The sequence below is a fragment of the Mustelus asterias genome, chromosome 21, assembly GCF_964213995.1.
Source record: "Mustelus asterias chromosome 21, sMusAst1.hap1.1, whole genome shotgun sequence".
NCBI lineage: Eukaryota > Metazoa > Chordata > Chondrichthyes > Carcharhiniformes > Triakidae > Mustelus > Mustelus asterias.
In genome coordinates, this window is record NC_135821.1 from 18,997,880 (window position 1) to 19,019,962 (window position 22,083).

The window sequence follows — 22,083 nt, forward strand, 5'->3', positions numbered from 1 at the left end:
TTTAAAATAATTGGCAAAAGAACGCAAGGCAAACATAGGGAAACAATCTCACGGATGGTTAGGACCGTCTGGAATTCATCGCCAGGAAGGAATCAGATTCCATCATAGAATCCTTACAGTGCAGAAGGAGGCCATTCGGCCCATTGAGTCTACACCGACCACAATCCCACCCTATTCCCTACCCCACTTCTTTGCCCTAGCTAGTCTCCCTGACACTAAGTCAGAGAGGGATCCAGCAGTGAATCTTCACCACATTATTTCCCACTGTTTTATTGTCACGATTAATATTCATTGCAGTGATTAACCCCTGACAGATTAGCAAAGAATTGTAAGTATTAACAATGTGCCAGAGCAGCTGCCCCCTGGGGTTAGGGGGTGCAGAGGAGATTTACCAGGATGCTGCCTGGGATGGAACAGCTAAATCATGGAAAATCCGCCTAACCGGCACGTCTTCCGGACTGTGGGAGGAAACCGGAGGAAACCCACGCAGACACGGGGAGAACGTGCAGACTCCACACAGTGACCCAAGCCGGGAATCGAACCCGGGTCCCTGGCGCTGTGAAGCAGCCGTGCTAACCACTGTGCTGCTCAGACATGGGGATAATGGATTGGCAGGGTTTCGGGGAGAGAGCTGGGGTGTGGGACTGAACTGGACAGCTCTGTCAAATGAGCTATCACAGGCCATGCTGAATGGCCTCCTCCAGTGCTGCAAGGCTCCGTGAATGCCGGGGAGGGAACAAAGTGGCACTGATGTTCTGAAGAGCACAGCAATTGTTCCCCATCGCTGTGTCTCTCTATTCTGCTCACTCCCTACCTGTCAAAAATAAAACCCTGACAAGCCGTCCCAATCTGCCGGCAGGTTGGATCATACTTTCTCACCTGGGTGAGGTATCGGATTCACACACAGCAAACTAATGAGTTGTTCGCAATTCCATCTCTAAGGCTCACAGCAATGCAAATGGGAAGTCAAGTCATTGTGTTCACCCCATCTCCTCAACTCCAACCTTCAGCTAAATCCATTTCATCTTTTGAAACTGGTCCACACAGGGCTGCACAGTGTGGTTAGCACTGCTGCCTCACAGCGCCAGGGACCTGGGTTCAATTCCAGCCTCGGGTCACTGTCTGTGCGGAGTCTGCACATTCTCCCCGTGTCTGCGTGGGTTTCCTCCCACAGTCTGAAAGACGTGCTGGTTAGGGCGCATTGGCCGTGCTAAATTCTCCCTCAGTGTAACCCGAACAGGCGCTGGAGTGTGGCGACTAGGGGATTTTCACAGTAACTTCATTGCAGTGTTAATGCAAGCTTACTTGGGACACTGATAAATAAACTTTAAACCTCACTCACACCCTTGAGTTTTGTCTGTTTTTTAAAAAAAAGATTAATTCATAAAATGCTTTCTGTGAAATTAAAATGGAAAATGCTGGAAAATCTCCGCAGCTCTGTGGAGAAACAGCGTGAGTGTTTCGAATCCGCTTGGATTCTTCCTCCAAAGACTGAGAGGAAATTGTCAATAAGAACTCAAAACATTAACGGTGTTTCTCTCTCTCCACAGATCTGCTGAGATTTTCCAGCATTTTCCGTTTTTATTTCAGATTTCCTGCATCTGCACCGTTTCGCAAAGAGGGGGCCGAGCACCGCCCCCCCCCCCCCACCACCAAGGTTACGCAGTGAGAGGGTGAGGGACTCCAGCCAGGCAAGTCCCCAGGTACAACCTCCGGACGTGAGGGAAGTAACATTGGGGCTCCAGTGCCGGGGCGAGAGGTGGGGAAACCTAGCCAGGGATGGCTGCCTAGTGAGTCAGCGCCCGGAAAATGTGCCCCCAAAAAACAGCCAACGCCACCCCGACCCCTGCCCCCCCCCGCCCCATTCCAGGAAGGCGGTGATGCCCCCAGGGTTGAAGAGCTGGTTGGCAGTGTCTCTGAAAGGGCTCACACACAGGAATAACAGTCAAATGGGCAAACCCCTGAAGGGGCAAGGGGCAAGGGGTACCCCCCCCCCCTCCCCCCCTCCCCCCCCCCCCTGGCTGAAAGGAGGTTGGGGAGAGGGCGTGAAAATGAGGGAGGAGAATGGACGAAGGGAACTCCCAGCCTGGCGCAGAGTCACAAAGGTTTGACCTCTCCTCGCGGAGGCAGCGGCTCCCCGCGCAACGTTCTTCAAGACCCCCACCCCTCCGAAAGACGGTCGTCCTCAGCGAAGCCTCTCACTCCGACAAGGCGGAAGGGTTGGTGCTCTCGACCCATGTCCCGTCCCCCGATACAAAGGAAGGCCGTTGGGGTGTGACGGAGAGCATTGGAAGAAAGTGGTTTGACTTTTATACAAGACTGGAACACCAGCTGTAAGGGCTGAATATTATAGCAAGTGTTCCACAGAAATCTGACACTCCTGCGCGATCTGTAGTGTTCAGACCACACGGCGCAGGCCTTCCTGAGCTACAGTTCTGCAGCCTATTGCTGCCCAACTCTCGTTATTAATAAATCATATAGTTTTTCGACAGGCTGGAATTGGTAACAAAAGAGCCCCAGTGTATTCGGTCAGCAGGATCCAGTGCTGGCCGGTTTGAACCAGTCTGATCCACTCAAGCCTAGCTCGAGGTCTGGGGGGGGGCTCCTGGTTCTTCCCCCTCCCTGCCACCCCACACAACCCCATCTCCGACACCAGTCCACACAGAGGACGACTCACAGGATCCAGGAGTCGCCCCGTTCACCTCGGACGATACTGCGGCCTCGAGGGGGCTGGGCGGCGGGGAACTCACTCAGTCTACCGGCTCCTCCTTGATGTTTTCCACAGCCACCAGCAGGTTTCTGGGGTCCAGCGAAGTCGATAAGTCCACCATCTCCTCCTTCACTCGCACTGCGATGACTGCGGGGAGGGTGGGGGGAAACCAGCTTTATTAGAAAGAAGCTAAACAGAGTCGTCGCAGTTTATTTATTAGTGTCACAAGTAGGCTTCCGCTAACACTGCAATAAAACTGGGCGGCAGGGCGGCACAGCGGTTAGCACCGCTGCCTCACAGCGCCAGGGACCCGGGCGGCACAGTGGTTAGCACTGCTGCCTCACAGCACCAGGGACCCGGGCGGCACAGCGGTTAGCACCGCTGCCTCACAGCGCCAGGGACCCGGGCGGCACAGTGGTTAGCACCGCTGCCTCACAGCGCCAGGGACCCGGGCGGCACAGCGGTTAGCACCGCTGCCTCACAGTGCCAGGGACCCGGGCGGCACAGCGGTTAGCACTGCTGCCTCACAGCACCAGGGACCCGGGCGGCACAGTGGTTAGCACTGCTGCCTCACAGCGCCAGGGACCCGGGCGGCACAGTGGTTAGCATTGCTGCCTCACGGCACCAGGGACCCGGGCGGCACAGTGGTTAGCACTGCTGCCTCACAGCGCCAGGGACCCGGGCGGCACAGTGGTTAGCACTGCTGCCTCACAGCGCCAGGGACCCGGGCGGCACAGTGGTTAGCACTGCTGCCTCACAGCGCCAGGGACCCGGGCGGCACAGTGGTTAGCACTGCTGCCTCACGGCACCAGGGACCCGGGTTCGATTCCCAGCTCGGGTCACTGTCTGTGTAGAGTTTGCACGTTCTCCCCGTGTCTGCGTGGGTTTCCTCTGGGTGCTCCGGTTTCCTCCCACAGTCCGAAAGACGTGCTGGTTAGGGTGGATTGGCCGTGCTAAATTCCCCCTCCGTGTACCCAAACAGGAGTGTGGCGACTAGGGGGATTTCACAGTAACTTCATTGCAGTGTTAATGCAATCCTTATTTGTGACTATTAAATAAATAAACTTTACTGTGAAAATCCCCTAGTCGCCACACTCCGGCACCTGTTTGGGTACACGGAGGGAGAATTTAGCACGGCCAATGCACCCTAACCAGCACGTCTTTCGGACTGTGGGAGGAAACCGGAGCACCCGGAGGAAACCCACACAGACACGGGGAGAACATGCAGACTCCACATAGACAGTGATCCAAACCGGGAATCGAACCTGGGTCCCTGGCGCTGTGAGGCAGCAGCGCTAACCCCTGTGCCACCGTGCCGCCCGGGTCCCTGGCGCTGTGAGGCAGCAGCACTAACCGCTGTGCCACCGTGCCACCCGGGTCCCTGGCGCTGTGAGGCAGCAGCACTAACCGCTGTGCCACCGTGCCACCCGGGTCCCTGGCGCTGTGAGGCAGCAGCACTAACCGCTGTGCCACCGTGCCGCCCGGGTCCCTGGCGCTGTGAGGCAGCAGCGCTAACCGCTGTGCCGCCCGGGTCCCTGGCGCTGTGAGGCAGCAGCGCTAACCGCTGTGCCACCGTGCCACCCGGGTCCCTGGCGCTGTGAGGCAGCAGCGCTAACCGCTGTGCCACCGTGCCGCCCGGGTCCCTGGCGCTGTGAGGCAGCAGCGCTAACCGCTGTGCCACCGTGCCTGCCCCACGTGCAGTGCCCTACGCTGCGGACAAACCTCTCAATAATGTTGCCCTCTTTTTAGGTCAAACCAAACCAAGTAAACAAACTCAGATTAAATCAGGACAAAGTAAAAGGGGCAGCTCCCCAAAAAGGAGGGGGAACAGCCCGAACAGAAATCAAAGTACAAAGGAAACTTAAAAACATCAAATTAAAAGACAGGGAACTCTCCTATAGGAGGCAGCAGTGCACCATTAGGGGCTGAGGGACTTGCGGGGCGGGATTGTACTGCCTTGCTCGTCCCAAAACCATAAAATAGCACCCCCTCCCCACTCTCCCCCCTCCGCACACTCCGGTTCCCATGGCAGCCGGGGCAGTAAAACCCACCCACCCGCCCCCCAATGACACTCTACCGCCGGACTGGGCCTTGAATATATTTACTGGCCCAGCCCTCACTGCTCTCTGGGGCAAATAATTCCAAAGTCTAACAACTCTCAGAGAAGAGATTCCTCCTCATCCATGGGAGACCCATTATTTTTAAACTGTGCACCCCCCCCCCCCCCGTTCTAGATTCCCCCACGAGGTGGGGGGGGTGGGGACATCCTCTCAGCATCCCACCCTGTCAAGCCCCCTCACAAGTATTTCAATAAGGTCACCTCACGTTCTCCTAAACTCCGATGAGTGTGAACCCAAACTGCTCCCCCTTTCCTCACGAGATAAACCCCTTCACCCGAGGAATCAGCCTGGTGAACCTTCTCTGAACTGCTTCCGATGCCGGTATACCCCTCCTTAAGTGCGGAGACCAAAACTGTCCACATTACCCCAGGTTTGGTTTCACCAATGCTTTGGGAGCTCCAGGAGAGTCTGGGGGCACAGGTGAGTGTAGTGGCCATCACTAAGGAGAAGGTTCTGGGGAAACTGAAAGGTCTGAAGGTGGATAAATCACCTGGATCGGATGGACTACACCCCAGCGTTCTTAAAGAGATAGCTGAGGAAATTGTGGAGGCATTGGTGGTGATCTTTCAGGAATCACTGGAGGCAGGGAGGGTACCAGAGGACTGGAAAGTAGCGAATGTAACACCGCTGTTTAAGAAGGGAGGGAGGGAGCAGACGGGAAATTATAGGCTGGTTCGCCTGACTTCAGTCATTGGCAAGATTTTAGAGTCCATTATTATAGATGAGGTCGAGGAGCACTTGGAGGTGCATGATAAAGTAGGACTGAGTCAGCACGGCTTCATCAAGGGGAGGTCATGTCTGATAAATCTGTTAGAGTTCTTTGAGGAGGTAACAAGGAAGTTAGGTAAAGGAGAACCAGTGGATGTGATTCTAGATTTCCAGAAGGCCTTTGACAAGGTGACGCATAGGAGACTGTTAAATAAGTTAAGAGCCCATGGTGTTAAGGGTAAGATCCTGGCATGGATAGAGGATTGGCTGACTGGCAGAAGGCAGAGAGTGGGGATAAAGGGGTCTTTCTCAGGATGGCAGCCGGTGACTAGTGGTGTGCCTCAGGGGTCAGTGCTGGGACCACAACTTTTCACAATGTACATTAACGATTTGGAGGAAGGAACTGAAGGCACTGTTGCCAAGTTTGCAGATGATGCAAAGATATGTAGAGGGACAGGTAGTATTGAGGAAGCAGGGGGGCTGCAGAAGGACCTGGGCAAGTTCGGAGAGTGGGCAAAGAAGTGGCAGATGGAATACAATGTGGAAAAGTGTGAGGTTATGCACTTTGGAAGGAGGAATGGAGGCACAGACTATTTTCTAAATGGGGAAATGCTTAGGAAATCAGAAACACAAAGGGATTTGGGAGTCATTGTTCAAGATTCTCTTAAGGTTAACGTGCAGGTTCAGTCGGCAGTTAGGAAGGCAAATGCAATGTTAGAATTCATGTCGAGAGGGCTAGAATACAAGAGCAGGGATGTACTTCTGAGGCTGTATAAGGCTCTGGTCAGACCCCATTTGGAGTATTGTGAGCAGTTTTGGGCCCCGTATCTAAGGAAGGATGTACTGACCCTGGAAAGGGTCCAGAGGAGGTTCACAAGAATGATCCCTGGAATGAAGAGTTTGTCGTATGAGGAACGGTTGAGGACTCTGGGTCTGTACTCGTTGGAGTTTAGAAGGATGAGGGGGGATCTTATTGAAACTTACAGGATACTGCGAGGCCTGGATAGAGTGGATGTGGAGAGGAAGTTTCCACTCGTAGGAAAAACTAGAACCAGAGGGCTCAACCTCAGGCTAAAGGGACAATCCTTTAAAACAGAGATGAGGAGGAATTTCTTCAGCCAGAGAGTGGTGAATCAGTGGAACTCTTTACCGCAGAAGGGTGTGGAGGCCGGGTCATTGAGTGTCTTTAAGACAGAGATAGATAGGTTCTTGATTAATAAGGGGGTCAGGGGTTATGGGGAAAAGGCAGGAGAATGGGGATGAGAAAAATATCAGCCATGATTGAATGGCGGAGCAGACTCGATGGGCCGAGTGGCCTGATTCTGCTCCTATGTCTTATGGGTCTTATGATTCGAACCTGGGTCCCCAGAACATTAGCTGAGTTTCTGGATTAATAACAGTTTGGCGATAATACCACTAGGCCATCGTCTCCCCAGAAAACTCCCTGCCCTGTAATACATTGCTTTAACAATTCTGTTTTGTTTTTGTAATTGTATTCATTCACACCGGGACCCAATTTTAACCCCTCGGTTGATTCCCCTGGCGACTCCTCCATATGAAATTCTGCATTTACTTTGTGAAACACAGCGCTTAGAAAAAGAGGTTTAATCGCTTAGGTGATTGGCTGTTTGCTAAGATTCATGACAAAATATCCATGAGGCATCTTGAACGTTTCTGAAAAGAGAGACGTGCTGTCGAAACTTTTCATCTTGTACTCATCAGGACAAGCACAAGAATGCCAAGTTTCAAACAATCACAACAACTTACACTGTAGGAGAAAAGGGTGCTAATTGGTTGCCATAAGATATAGGAGCAGAATTAGGCCCATCTACTATTCAACCATGGCTGATGTTTCTCATCCCCATTCTCCCGCCTTTTCCCAGTAACCTTTGATCCCCATACCAATCAAGAACCTATCTATCTCTGTCTTAAATACACTCAATGACCCGGCCTCCACAGCTTTCTGCCGCAATGAGTTCCACAGATTCACCACCCTCTGGCTGAAGAAATTCCTCCTCATCTCGGTTCTAAAGGGTCATCCCTTTACTCTGAGGCTGTGCCCTCGGATCCTAGTCTCTCCTGCTAATGGAAACATCTTCCCCCACATCCACTCTATCCAGGCCTTTCAGTATTCTGTAAGTTTCAATGAGATCCCCCCCTCATCCTTCTAAACTCCATCGAGTGCAGACCCAGCGTCCTCAAACACTCCTCGTATGTCAAGCTTTCCATCTCCGGGATCATTCTCGTGAACCTCCTCTGGACCATCTCCAAGGCCAGCACACCTTCCTTAGATACGGGGCCCAAAGTTGTTCACAATATTCCAAATATAGTCTGACCAGAACCTTATAAAGCCTCAGCAGTACATTCTAGTCCTCTCAAAAATGAATGCTGACATTGTATTTGTCTTCTTAACCACCAACTCAACCTGCAAATTAACCTTCAGAGAATCCTGAACTAGGACAAGTCCCTTTGCGCCTCCAATTTCTAAATTCTCTCCCCGTTTAGAAAATAGTCTCCGCCTCTATTCTTCCTACCAACTCTGATTGGCCAAAGCTTTGCTTCTAACGGGCAGAGTTCAGGCCGCAAGCTGGTGCTTGCAAAACCCCAAATAAAACGTCTGTTAGATGTGATTCTGCAATTGGGCAGCACTTTCTGAATAATCCTGTGTGTGCTAATAGCTATGCTAACAACCAGTTAGCGGCACGGTAGCACAGTGGGTTAGCACTGCTGCTTCACAGCACCAGGGACCTGGGTTCGATTCCTGGCTTGGGTCACTATCTGTGTGGAGTTTGCACATTCTCCTCGTGTCTGCGTGGGTTTCCTCCCACATTCTGAAAGATGTGCTGGTTAGGGTGCACTGACTCAAACAGGCGCCGGAGTTTGGCGACTAGGGGAATTTCACAGTAACTTCATTGCAGTGTTAATGTAAGCCTTACTTGTGACTAATAAATAAACTTTACGATAATCAGTTGAACTCATAACTTGGCTCATTTATGCTTGCGAGAACAAAGAACATTACAGCGCAGTACAGGCCCTTCGGCCCTCGATGTTGTGCCGACCTGTGAAACCAATCTAAAGCCCATCTAACCTACACTATTCCAATATCATTCAACGACACACATTCATACACAGAGACCCATTCCCTGCAAACAAAAGGAAAATGTCCAAGCCTTGCACCTTTGTGAATTACCCGGGAGCTTGGGGAGCCTATGGTTCCCTGTTGCTTTCTCCATGGCAACACCTCGCCAATCAAAGTCAACTTGCCGACCAATCAGCACTCATGTACAAATTACTGAGATTGTTTGAAATTTGGTATTCTTGTGTTTGTCCTGATGAGTGCAAGATGAAAAGCTTCAACAACATACCCCGTTGTTTGTTTAGTTTCCTTTGAAATCATTAAAAAAATTGGAATTTGACGGCGTGCTTGTTGAAACAATCACTCTGGAGCAAAAACCTGATCGAAAATGTTCACCCCTCACTGCAATTTTCCCCTGATGTACAGCCCTCACATTGTAGCCACAGCACAACAACAGGGTCAAGCAACCACCTTCATCTTTTCTCTTTCAGGAACTGACTAACTGCTTATGTGCAATGATGAGACAGAGTACAGGAAAGAGATAGAGAATCTGGTGAACTGGTGCAGCAATAATAATCTCTCCCTCAATGTCAACAAAACAAAGGAGATTGTCATTGACTTCAGGAAGCGTAGTGGAGAACATGCCCCTGTCTACATCAATGGGGACAAAGTGGAAATGGTTGACAGCTTCAAGTTTCTAGGTGTTCAGATCACCAACAACCTGTCCTGGTCCCCCCATGCCGACACTATAGTTAAGAAAGCCCACCAACGCCTCTACTTTCTCAGAAGACTAAGGAAATTTGGCATGTCCACTCTCACCAACTCCTACAGATGCACCAGAGAAAGCATTCTTTCTGGTTGTATCACAGCTTGGTATGGCCCCTGCTCTGTCCAAGACCCCAAAAAACTACAGAGTCGTGAATGAAGCCCAGTCCATCACACAAACCAGCCTCCTGTCCATTGACTCTGTCTACACTTCCCGCTGCCTCGGCAAAGCAGCCAGCATAATCAAGGACCCTACGCACCCCGGACATTCTCTCTTCCACCTTCTTCTGTCGAGAAAAAGATACGAAAGTCTGAGGTCACGTACCAACCGACTCAAGAACAGCTTCTTCCCTGCTGCCATCAGACTTTTGAATGGACCTACCTCGCATTAAGTTGATCTTTCTCTACACCCTAGCTATGACTGTCACACTACATTTTGCACTCTCTCCTTTCCTTCCCTATGAACGGTATGCTTTGTCTGTATAACGCACAAGAAACAATACTTTTCATTGTATACTGATACATGTGACAATAATAAATCAAATCAAAATCAACAATACAATCAAATTTTTCTTACTTTCATCTTCAGGTGGGACCTCCTTTTTCTTCAAGTTGAGTAATGCCCCAGGTTTGCCTTTAGTCGCACGTTTTGCCATCAGTAGTTTCCTTCCTGTGGGGTTAGGAGAACAAACCTATGATGTGTTTTTCCTCCATTTGGCAACATAAGACTATAATAGGAACAGGAGGAGGCCGTTCGGCCCCTCGAGCCTGCTCCTCCATTCAATAGGATCATGGCTGATCCGACATTCCTCACTTTCCTGCCCTTTCCCCGTAACCCTCGATCCCCTTACTGATCAAAAATCGATCTATCTCAGTCTTAAATCTCCACAAGGACTCTGCCCTCCCACAGTTCATAGAAATCATAGAAACCCTACAGTACAGAAAGAGGCCATTCGGCCCATCGAGTCTGCACCGACCACAATCCCACCCAGGCCCTACCCCCATATCCCTACACATTTTACCCGCTAATCCCTCTAATATACGCATCCCAGGACACTAAGGGGCAATTTTAGCACGGCCAATCAACCTAACCCGCACGTCTTTGGACTGTGGGAGGAAACCGGAGCACCCGGAGGAAACCCACGCAGACACGAGGAGAATGTGCAAACTCCACACAGACAGTGACCCGAGCCGGGATTCGAACCCAGGTCCCCGGAGCTGTGAAGCAGCAGTGCTAACCACTGTGCTACCGTGCCACCCTCTGTGGCAAGCAGTTCCAAAGATTCACAACCCTCTGAGAGAAGAAATTCCTCCTCATCTCAGTCTTAAATTGGGGCCCCTTTATTCTCAGACTGTTCCCTCTGGTCCCAGACTCTCCCATCAGGGGAAACACCCCCTCAGCATTTACCCTGTCAAAGCCCCATTCGAATCCTCTAGGTTTCAATGAGATCACCTCTCATTCTTCTAAATTCCAATGGGTCGAGTCCCAACCTGTTTAACCTTTCCTCGTAAGACAATCCCTCCATACCGGGATCATCCCAGTGAACCTTCTCTGAACGGCCTCCAATGGAATAATATCTTTCCTTAAATAAGGGAACTAAAGCTGCTCCCAGTGCTCCAGATGTGGTCTCACCAGTACTTGTACAGCTGCAGCAAGACTTCCCGACTCTTATACTCCAACCCCCTTGAAATAAGGACCAACATTCCATTACCCTTCCTGATTACCTGCTGTACCTGTGTGCCAGCTTTCTCTGTTTCGTGCACAAGTTCCCCCAAGTCCCTTTGTGTTGCAGCTTTCTGCAGTTCTTCTCCATTTAAATAATCCTCTGTTCTTTTGTTCTCCCTTCCAAAATGAACAGCTTTACATTTTCCACATTTTACTCCAGCCGCCAACTTTTTGCCCACTTACTGAACCTATCAATATCTCTCTGTAAACTGTTTGTATCCCTCTCGCAACTTGCCTTTCCACCTATTTTTGTGTCATCTGTGAATCTGGCTCCAGTAAATTCGCTTCCTTCCTCCAAGTCTTACTCTGCCATGGCGGCCATCTAATTCTGATGCACCATCTTCCACACAGCCAACGGTGACATCAGAGAACAAAACCTCCCGCTTCACATCCAGTCACCATCTTTAGACACTCAATATCTCCTGGCTACCCTGGTCTATAAGGAGCTGCCCTTTTGTCACTGCACTTGGGGGCGACACGGTGGCACAGTGGTTAGCACTGCTGCCTCACAGCGCCAGGGACCCGGGTTCGATTCCCAGCTTGGGTCACTGTCTGTGCGGAGTTTGCACATTCTCCCCGTGTCTGCGTGGGTTTCCTCCGGGTGCTCCAGTTTCCTCCCACAGTCCATAAGACATGCTGGTTAGGGTGCATTGACCTGAACAGGCACCGGACTGTGGCGACTAGGGGAATTTCACAGTAACTTCATTGCAGTGTTAATGCAAGTCTTACTTGTGACTAATAAACTTTAACTTCATACAGCGCATTTACTTCGAGCCGCAAGTAACCTTCTGAGAGAGACTCTGCCGAGTTCAAAGTCTGTTCCTGTTTGAAGTCAGTGGATGTTTCCCATCAATATAACCACAGAAGATTTACAGCACAGGACAAAGAACAAAGAAAATTACAGCACAAGAACAGGCCCTTCGGCCCTCCAAGCCTGCACCAACCATGCTCCCCGACTTAACTAAAACCCCCTATCCTTCCGGGGACCATATCCCTCTATTCCCATCCTATTCATGTATTTGTCAAGACGCCCCTTAAAAGTCACTGCCGTATCCGCTTCCACTACCTCCCCCGGCAACGAGTTCCAGGCACCCACCACCCTCTGTGTAAAAGACTTACCTCGTACATCTCCTTTAAACCTTGCCCCTCGCACCTTAAACCTACGCCCCCTAGTCATTGACTCTTCCACCCTGGGAAAAAGCTTCTGACTATCCACTCTGTCCATGCCCCTCATAATCTTGTAGACTTCTTATCAGGTCGCCCCTCAACCTCCGTCGTTCCAGCGAGAACAAACCAAGTTTCTCCAACCTCTCCTCATAGCTAATGTCCTCCATAACCAGGCAACATCCTGGTAAATCTTTTCTGTATCCTCTCCAAAGCCTCCACATCCTTCTGGTAGTGTGGCGACCAGAATTGAACACTGTATTCCAAGTGCGGCCTTACTAATATTCTATAAAGCTGCAACATGACTTGCCAATTTTTAAACTCAATGCCCCGGCCGATGAAGGCAAGCATGCCGCATGCCTTCTTGACTACCTTCTCCACCTGCATCGCCACTTTCAGTGACCTGTGTACCTGTACACCCAGATCCCTCTGCCTATCAATACTCTTAAGGGTTCTGCCATTTATTGTATATTTCCTATCTGTATTAGACCTTCCAAAATGCATTACCTCACATTTATACCTCACAGAAAGCAGCCACTCGGCCCACTGTCTGTGCAAGCCAACAAGCCAGGCAGCCGTAGCCCATTGCCCAGTGTTTGGTCCATATCCCTGCTGGTTACCGTACTTCAGACACCTGTTAAATGAGTTTCTGTCTCTACGACCCTTTCAGGCAGTGGGTTCCCGACCCCTAACAACCTCTGGGTGAAAACATTTTTCCTCACTACCCCCCTCCCCCTCTAATCTTTCCACCAATCATCTTAAATCTATGCCCCCTAAGTCACCGACCTCTCTGCCAAGGTAAATAGGCCTTTCCCATATCCACTATATCAAAGCCCTTCACAGTTTTGTACATCTCACTTAAATCTCCCCTCGGCCTCCTCTGTTCCAAGGAGAACAATCCCCAGCCTCTCCAGTCTTTCCTCATAGCTTTCCAGTCCTGGGTGGCAACATCCTTGTAAATGCCCCCCCTGTACCCTCTCTAATGCAATGACATCCTTTCTGTCATGAGGTGACCAGAACTGCGTACCCAGGGCTCAAGTTGCGGCCTAACTAATGTTTTATATAATTCCAGCATAGCCTCAAGCACAACACTCTTTACAAATTCAGTAGTGATTTGAGGAAGGGGTAGGGGGGATGGAATCAGTGGCAGCAATAGTGTTAGCGGCCGGGGTCAAAGGTGACAGCGTCTGTCAATCATTTCAAAGATGGAAGATGATTTTAAACAACTGCAATTGAAGATATTTGCCAATTGAAGATATTTGCCAACATTTCCATTGAAGACCAACGAAACACATTTAAATCAGGTGTACAGACAGGACGTGATCAAAAAGCTTAGAAATCATCATAGATCATATTATCCTACAATGCAGAAGGAGGCCATTCAGCCCATCGAGTCCACAATCCCACCCAGGCCCCATCCTGTAACCCCATGTGTTTATCCTAGCTAATTCCCCCTGACACCAAGGGGCAATTTAGTGTTGCCAATCCACCTAACCCGTACATCTTTGGACATAGAATCATAGAAACCCTACAGCAGGGAAGGAGGCCATTCGGCCCATTGAGTCTGCACCGACCACAATCCCACCCAGGCCCTATCCTCATAACCCCACATATTTACCCCGCTAATCTACGCATCCCGGGACATTTTAGCATGGCCAATGCAGCCTAACCAGCACGTCATTTGGACTGTGGGAGGAAACCGGAGCACCCGGAGGAAACCCATGCAGACACGGGGAGAACGTGCAAACTCCGCACAGACAGTGACCCAAGCTGGGAATCGAACCCGGATTCCTGGCGCTGTGAGGCCCGTTGATTAGCATTCTTTCAAAATAGTAATTGTTGGGATTACTAAGAGTAGATCAGAGGAAAAGAACAGGTGCATTTACAGGGAAGCTGGAGAAGGGAGAAAGGAATGGAGAGTTCAGTTGATGGGGCGAGATGAAGAGGGCTGGGATAAGGCACATATGGAGGACCAATACGATCCTGATGGGCTGATTGGCCTCTCTCATCACCACCCCTGCAGGATAGTAAAGAACCAAAGAAGCTATTCCAATGAAGCAAGATTACCTTAACCTTCTGCCCCCTACACTCACAGGAGTGTAGGGTGCAGAAGGGCGGCACGGTAGCACAGTGGTTAGCACTGCTGCTTCACAGCTCCAGGGACCCGAGTTCGATTCCCGGCTCGGGTCACTGTCTATGTGGGGTCTGCACATTCTCCTCGTGTCTGCGTGGGTTTCCTCCAGGTGCTCCGGTTTCCTCCCACAGTCCGAAGATGTGCGGGTTAGGTTGATTGGCCATGCTAAAATTGCCCCTTAGTGTCCTGGGATGCGTAGGTTAGAGGGATTAGCGGGTAAATATGTAGGGATGTGGGGGTAGGGCCTGGGTGGGATTGTGGTCGGTGCAGACTCGATGGGCCGAATGGCCTCTTTCTGTACTGTAGGGTTTCTATGAATCTAACCAGCCAGGAGAGTGGACAATCACTCCCAGCATTTATTGCAAAGATTGTGGAGAGAGCTATTTATCAACTGCATCATGTGGCCTTTTTAATAAACAATTCCCTAAATCCCATTGTTGCCCTGAGGTTTGACGCTCTTACAGAAATGATTGATCCACAATCAAACGCTCTATTTTGTTTTTAGCCTTTTGCGATCGTCCGTGTCTAATGCTATCCACCCTTCAGCCATATCTCATGTATATTTCATATATTTCACCCAAAGAGCGGTGAGCCTGTGGAATTCATTACCACAGGAAGTAGTTGATGCCAAAACATTGAATGTATTCAAGAGGCGGCTGGATATAGAACTTGGGGCGAATGGGATCAAAGGTTATGGGGAGAAAGCAGGATTAGGCTATTGCGTTGGATGATCAGCCATGATCGTAATGAATGATGGAGCAGGCTCGAAGGGCCGAATGGCCTCCTCCTGCTCCTATCTTCTTTGTTTCTATGTAGTCAAGCTCTCTTCTTACATTTCCTCTGGTAATTTTCTACTTCCCATCTCCCCTGAAGACAATTGGCGCTCGATAAGGGCTCCATTATCAAGCTCTGGTACCTCAGTCTAGCCATCTCCCACCCACGTGAAGTTCCAGGAATCACTCGCCAACAACTAGGGACAAACCCATCGGACCATCGCATGTCTCTGCCCATGTCCTGTGTGGCACCTCAATCGAACCCTAAAAACCTCTGGGTCTGTTTGGCTCCTTTGGGGTAGCCACCTCAATCTATTGATAAATATCTCTCGACGCTTAATATAATGGGATTTTTAAACAATTAAGGCTGGCAACAGGAAGGTGAAAGGGCCTGGCTACCTGGGCTTGGCAGTTTTTTTCCCCCTCTGCCCCTTAAAAATCTGACCTCTTGTTTGTACTGGGCGGCATGGTGACACAGTGGTTAGCACTGCTGCCTCACAGCACCAGGGGCCCGGGTTCGAGTCCAGCCTCAGGTAATTGTGTCTTCCTATCAAAATGCCTCACCTCACACTTCTCCGCATTGAACCTCATTTGCCTCCTATCTGCCCACTCCACCAACTTGTCTATATCCTTTTGCAGTTCTACACTGTCCTCACCACAGTTTACCAATGCTTTGTGTTAGGACTTACTCTTCTTCCCGTAGGGCTTCCTCTTTGTCTTGCTGGCTTCCGGCTGTTTGGTGACAGGTTTTTCTGGAGCTGTGTGGGGAAAGAAAATCTATTGATGATAAAGACCCATCCATTCACCTGGATGAGAGTGGATGGACAACACAAACATTTAAATAAAGTAACAGACAAGATCCATAATTCCCCGACTCATTTTCTTCCTTTATTCTTCCCTAGGATATAGACATTGGTGGTAATATCACTGAACAAGTGATCTAGAGACCCGGGGAACCCGGGTTCAGATCCCACCATGGTGAATTCAATAAAAATCTAAAAGTCTAACCGTGAAACCATTGTCAATTGTTGGAAAATTCCACCTAGTTCATTAATGTCCTTTAGGGAAGGAAATCTGCCGTCCTTACCCCGTCTGGCCTACATGTGACTCCAGACCCACAGCAATGTGGTTGATTCTTAAATGCCCTCAAGGAAAAGGGCAATGAGGGATGGGCAATAAATGCAGGCCTAGCCAGTGATACCCACATCTCGGACGAAAAAAAAAATTGTTACCCATCCCTAATTGCCCCTTGAACTGAGTGTCTCGCTCGGCCATTTCAGAGGGCATTTAAGAGTCAACCACGTTGCTGTGGCTCTGGAGTCACATGTAGGCCAGACCGGGTAAGGACGATAGATTTCCTTCCCTAAAGGACATTAGTGAACCAGATAGGTTTTTGTAACAATTGATGGTAGTTGTCACCATTACGGAGACTAGTTTCATATTACAGATTTATTAACTAAATTTAAATTCCACCAGCTCTCCGTGGTGGGATATGAACCCAGGTCCCCTGGGTATGAGCCTGGGCCTCTGGATTTCTGGTCCAGTGATATAACCAGCATGCCATACCCACTGGTATCCAACAGTCATACACAAGGTTAGCATTATTGATTGATAATAGCTTCAACTTGTAGATGTCTTTGATTTGAGAGTTGGACTTGTTTTATTCCGTCATTCCCTCCCTTCCCTGCTCTCTCAGTGTTACATAAGAACTAGGAGCAGGAGTAGGCCATCGTGTACAAGATGTTGAGAGGTATAGATCGGGTGGATTCTCGGAGGCTTTTTCCCAGGGCTGAAATGGCTGCTACGAGAGGACACAGGTTTAAGGTGCTGGGGAGTAGGTACAGGGGAGATGTCAGGGGTAAGTTTTTCACTCAGAGGGTGGTGGGTGAGTGGAATCAGCTGCCGTCAGTGGTGGTGGAGGCAAACTCGATAGGGTCTTTTAAGAGACTTCTGGATGAGTACATGGGACTTAATAGGATTGAGGGTTATAGGTAAGCCTATATATAAGCCTAGGTAGGTAGGGACATGACCGGCGCAACTTGTGGGCCGAAGGACCTGTTTGTGCTGTATTTTTTCTAAGTTCTATCTGGCCCCTCGAGCCTGCTCTGCCATTCAATAAGATCATGGCTGATCTTTTCGTGGACTCAGCTCCACTTACCCGCCCGCTCACCATAACCCTTAATTCCTTTACTGTTCAAAAATTTATCTATTCTTGCCTTAAAAACATTCAATGAGGTAGCTTCAACTGCTTCACTGGGCAGGGAATTCCACAGATTCTCCACCCTCTGGCTGAAGAAATTCCTCCTCATCTCGGTTCTAAAGGGTTGTCCCTTTACTCTGAGGCTGTGCCCTCGGACCCCAGTCTCTCCTACTAATCGAAACATCTTCCCCACATCCACTCTATCCAGGTCTTTCAATATTCTGTAAGTTTCAATGAGATCCCACCCCCCCCCCACCTCATCCTTCTAAACTCCATCGAGTACAGATCCAGAGTCCTCAGACGCTCACCGTACGCCAAGCTTTTCATTCCCGGGATCATTCTCCTGGGAATGAAAAGCATGTGAACAAGATTGAGAGCAGGAACTCACCCCATCTTCCTCTGCAATGTGGTTTACCCTCTGTGGCACTTCCCCAAACCTGCCTACATTCCTCGTGTTCAGAACGATGGCCTTGTCCAATTTATCCCACTCCCAGCTCGTTCCCCACAGCGCTGTGTTTCTTTCCTTCAAATATTTATCCAAATTTCTCCTTTGAAAGTTATTACTCTTAAGGCGGCACAGCGGTCAGCGCCGCTGCCTCACTGCGCCAGGAACCCAGGTTCGATTCCCAGCCTTGGGTCATTGTCTGTGTGGAGTCTGCACGTTCTCCCCGTGTCTGCGTGGGTTTCCTCCGGGTGCTCCAGTTTCCTCCCACAGTCCAAAAGAGGTGCAGGTTAGGTTGATTGGCCATGTAAGTTCTCCCTCAAGTGTCTAAAGATGTGTAGGTTTAGGAGGATTGGCCAATGCTAAATTGCCCCTTTGTGACCAAAGATGTGCAGGTTCGGTGGATTGGCCATGCTAAATTGCCCAAGTGTCCAAAAACATGTAGATTTAGATGGATTGGCCATGCTAAATTCTCCCTCAAGTGTCCAAAAATGTGTAGGTTAGGTGGATTGGCCATGTTAAATTGCCCCATGGTGTCCAAAAATGTGCAGGTTGGGTGGATTAGTCATGCTAAATTGCTCCATAGTGTCCAGAGATGTGCGAGTTAGGTGGATTGACCATGCTAAACTCTCCCTCAAGTGTCTAAAGATGTGCAGGTTTGGTGGATTGGCCACGGGGAATGTGTGGGGGTTACAGGAATAGGGTAGGAGAGAGGGCCTGGGTAAGATGCTCTGTCATGGGTCGGTGCACTCTCAATGGGCCAAATGGCCTCTTCTGCACTGTAGGGATTCTCTGATAATTCTATGATAAGTGCATTCAGATCACAACTTGTCTTTCCCCATCTCCCCTCTAGAGCTTTGTCAACCATCTTAAATCTGTGTCCTCTGGTTCCCAATCCTCCTGGCAATGAGTCCATTCCTCCCTATCTACTCTTCAAAACCCATCATCACTTCGAACACCTCGATTAAATCTCCTCTTAACCTGCTCTGCTCCGAGGAGCCAATCTTGCCAGTAAGCTCATTCCTCTCATCTGCCCCCTCGCTAATAAGAACATAACATAAGAAATAGGAGCAGGAGTAGGCCATCTGGCCCCTCAAGCCTGCTCCGCCATTCAATAAGATCATGGCTGATCTGATAGTGGGTTCAGTTCCACTTACCCGCCCACTCCCTTAATTCCCTTATTGGCTAAAAACCTATTTGCGACTTAAACACATTTAATGAGGTAGCCTCTACCGCTTCATTGGGCAGAGAATTCCAAAGATTCACTACCCTCTGGGAGAAGAAGTTCCTCCTCAACTCTGTTCTAAATTGACTCCTCCGTATTTTGAGGCTAAGCCCCCTAGTTCTTGTTTCCATTGTAAGTGGAAATAACCACCCTGCTTCTACCCTGTCTAGCCCCTTCATTATCTTATATGTCTCTATAAGATCTCCCCTCAATCTTCTAAACTCCAATGAGTACAGGCCCAGTCTACTCAATCTCTCCTCATAAGCTAACCCCCTCATCTCTGGAATCAACCTGGTGAACGTTCTCTGCACCCCTTCCAAAGCCAATATATCCTTTCTTAAATAAGGGGACCAAAATTGTACACAGTACTCTAGGTGCGGCCTCACCAGTACCCTGTACAGTTGCAGCATGACCTCCCTGCTTTTATACTCCATCCCTCTCGCGATAAAGGCCAACATTCCATTTGCCTTCTAGATTACCTGCTGCACCTGCAAACTGAGTTTTTGCGATTCATGCACAAGGACCCCCAGGTCCCTCTGCACAGTAGCATGTTGTAATTTTTCACCGTTTAAATAATAGTCCCTTTTCCTATCATTCCTTCCAAAGTGGATAACCTCACACTTACCAACGTTATACTCCATCTGCCAGATCCTTGCCCACTCACTTAGCCTATCCAAATCTCTCTGCAGACACTCTGTGTCCTCCACGCAATTTGCTTTCCCACTCATCTTTGTGTCATCCGCAAACGTTGTTACCCTACACTCGGTCCCCTCCTCCAGATCGTCTATGTATATGGTAAATAGTTGAGGCCCCAGCACCGATCCCCGCGGCACGCCACTAGTCACGGATTGCCAACCAGAAAAGCACCCATTTATACCTACTCTGTTTTCTGTTAGATAGCCAATCTTCAACCTAAGGCCTCGACATCAGCTTCCCAGAGAGTGGGGCTCTGAATTAGACGCAATAATCTAACATCGTGCTTGATTTTGGTTTGACTGTTGAAGCAAAAGTGAAATCTTATCTATTGCAGAAGGAGGTGGTTCTTTCATTGGTCTCCATGGAGACCATGACAGCACCGTTACTACGGATTGGAATACTGATAAATCGAGGGAACCGAGTGTTGATCCTTGGAAATTACGGAGGTGATTGTGTTTTAAAAAAAGTTTATTTATTAGTGTCACAAGTAGGCTTACATTAACACTGCAATGAAGTTACTGTGAAAATCCCCTAGTTGCCACACTCCAGCACCTGTTCGGGTACACTGAGGGAGAATTTAGCACGGCCAATGCACCCTAACCAGCACGTCTTTCAGATCGCGGGAGGAAACCGGAGCACCCGGAGGAAACCCACGCAGACACGGGGAGAACGTGCAGACTCCACACAGACAGTGACCCAAGCCGGGAATTGAACCCAGGTCCCTGGCGCTGTGAGGCAGCAATGTTAACCACTGTGCCACCGAGGTCAGATTGCATTTCAATAACATCTTCTGTGAACAAGCCACATACCAAAGCGATTTACAGCCAATTAATTGTTTCATAGAATCCCTACAGAGCAAAGGAGGCCATTCGGCCCATTGCATCTGTACCAACTCTCTGACAGAGCACCTTACTTAGGCCCTATCCCTGTAATCCCACGTGTTTACTCTGGCTAAACCCGCTAATCTACACATCTTTAGACACCATGGGGCAATTGAGCGTGGCCAACCCACCTAACCCATACATCATTGGACTGTGGGAGGAAACTGGAGCATCCGGAGGAAACCCACGCAGACACGGGGAGAATGTGCAAACTTCATGCACAGTGACCCACGGGCGGAATCAAACGTGGGTCCCTGGTGCTGTGAGGCAGCAGTGCTAACCACTACGCCACCATTTGAAGTAACGTCACTTGCAATATGGAAAATACGAAAGCCAATTTGCACACAGCATACTCCCACCATCAGCAATGTGACACATGACCAGTTGCTGGGTTGAGGGGTGTCCCACCAAGAAGAGTCTCCTGTCCATCATAACACCGTGGGAGCGTCTAACTTAACACCGAGGAGAAGGCACAAGGTCGCAGTTCAACATCTCATTTGTAAGGCAGTGCAGAGCTCCCTCAGTACTGCACCGGAGTATAACCCTAGATTCAAGGTGGCACTGTAGGGATTCTATGCGCAGCACGGTGGCACAGCGGTTAGCACTGCTGCCTCACAGCGGGTTAGCACTGCTGCCTCACAGCGGGTTAGCACTGCTGCCTCACAGCGGGTTAGCACTGCTGCCTCACAGCGGTTAGCACTGCTGCCTCAGCGCCAGGGACCTGGGTTCAATTCCAACGTTGGGTCACTGTCTGTGCGGAGCTTGCATTCTCCTTGTGTCTGCGTGGGGTTCCTCCGGGTGCTCCGGTTTCCTCCCACAGTCCAAAGATTTGGGGGTTAGGTGGATTGGCCGTGCTAAATTGCCCCTTAGTGTCAGGGGGATTTGTAGTGTAAATACGTAGGGTTACGGGGATAGGGTCTGGGTGGGATTATTGTCGGTGCAGACCGAATGGTCTCCTTCTGCACTGTAGAGACAGTAAGAAGTCTCACAACACCAGGTTAAAGTCCAGCAGCTTTATTTGGTAGCACGAGCTTTGTTCCTTCAGGTGAGTGAAGAGTTCTGTTCACAAACAAGGCATATAGAGACAGAGACTCAATTGCAAGATAATGTTTGGAATGCGAGTCTTTACAGGTAATCAAGTCTTTACAGGTACAGACAACGTGAGTGGAGAGAGGGTTAAGCACAGGTTAAAGAGATGTGTATTGTCTCCAGACACGACAGCCAGTGAGATTTTGCAAGTCCAGGCAAGTTGTGGGGGTTACAGATAGTGTGACATGAACCCAAGGTCCCGGTTGAGGCCGTCCTCATGTGCGCGGAACTTGGCTATCAGTCTCTGCTCAGCAACTCTGCGCTGTCGTGTGTCGTGAAGGCCACCTTGGAGAACGCTTACCCGAAGATCAGAGGCTGAATGCCCGTGACTGCGTGTTCCCCAACAGGAAGAGAACACTCTTGCCTGGTGATTG

General features: G+C 49.7%; 1 protein-coding gene across 3 annotated transcripts in view; it reads right to left on the reverse strand.

Moving 5' to 3' along the window:
* The window catches only part of l3mbtl2 (L3MBTL histone methyl-lysine binding protein 2), a 176,289-nt gene that overhangs the window by 58,328 nt on the left and 95,878 nt on the right, over positions 1–22,083 (reverse strand). For all 3 annotated transcript variants that reach the window (XM_078237601.1, XM_078237603.1, XM_078237602.1), the window contains exons 15-17: positions 15,866–15,934; positions 9,957–10,049; positions 2,751–2,857 (exon numbers count right to left, since the gene is read on the reverse strand). In XM_078237601.1, the coding sequence (XP_078093727.1) occupies positions 2,751–2,857; positions 9,957–10,049; positions 15,866–15,934 (269 nt within the window). The remainder of the gene's footprint in view (positions 1–2,750; positions 2,858–9,956; positions 10,050–15,865; positions 15,935–22,083) is intronic.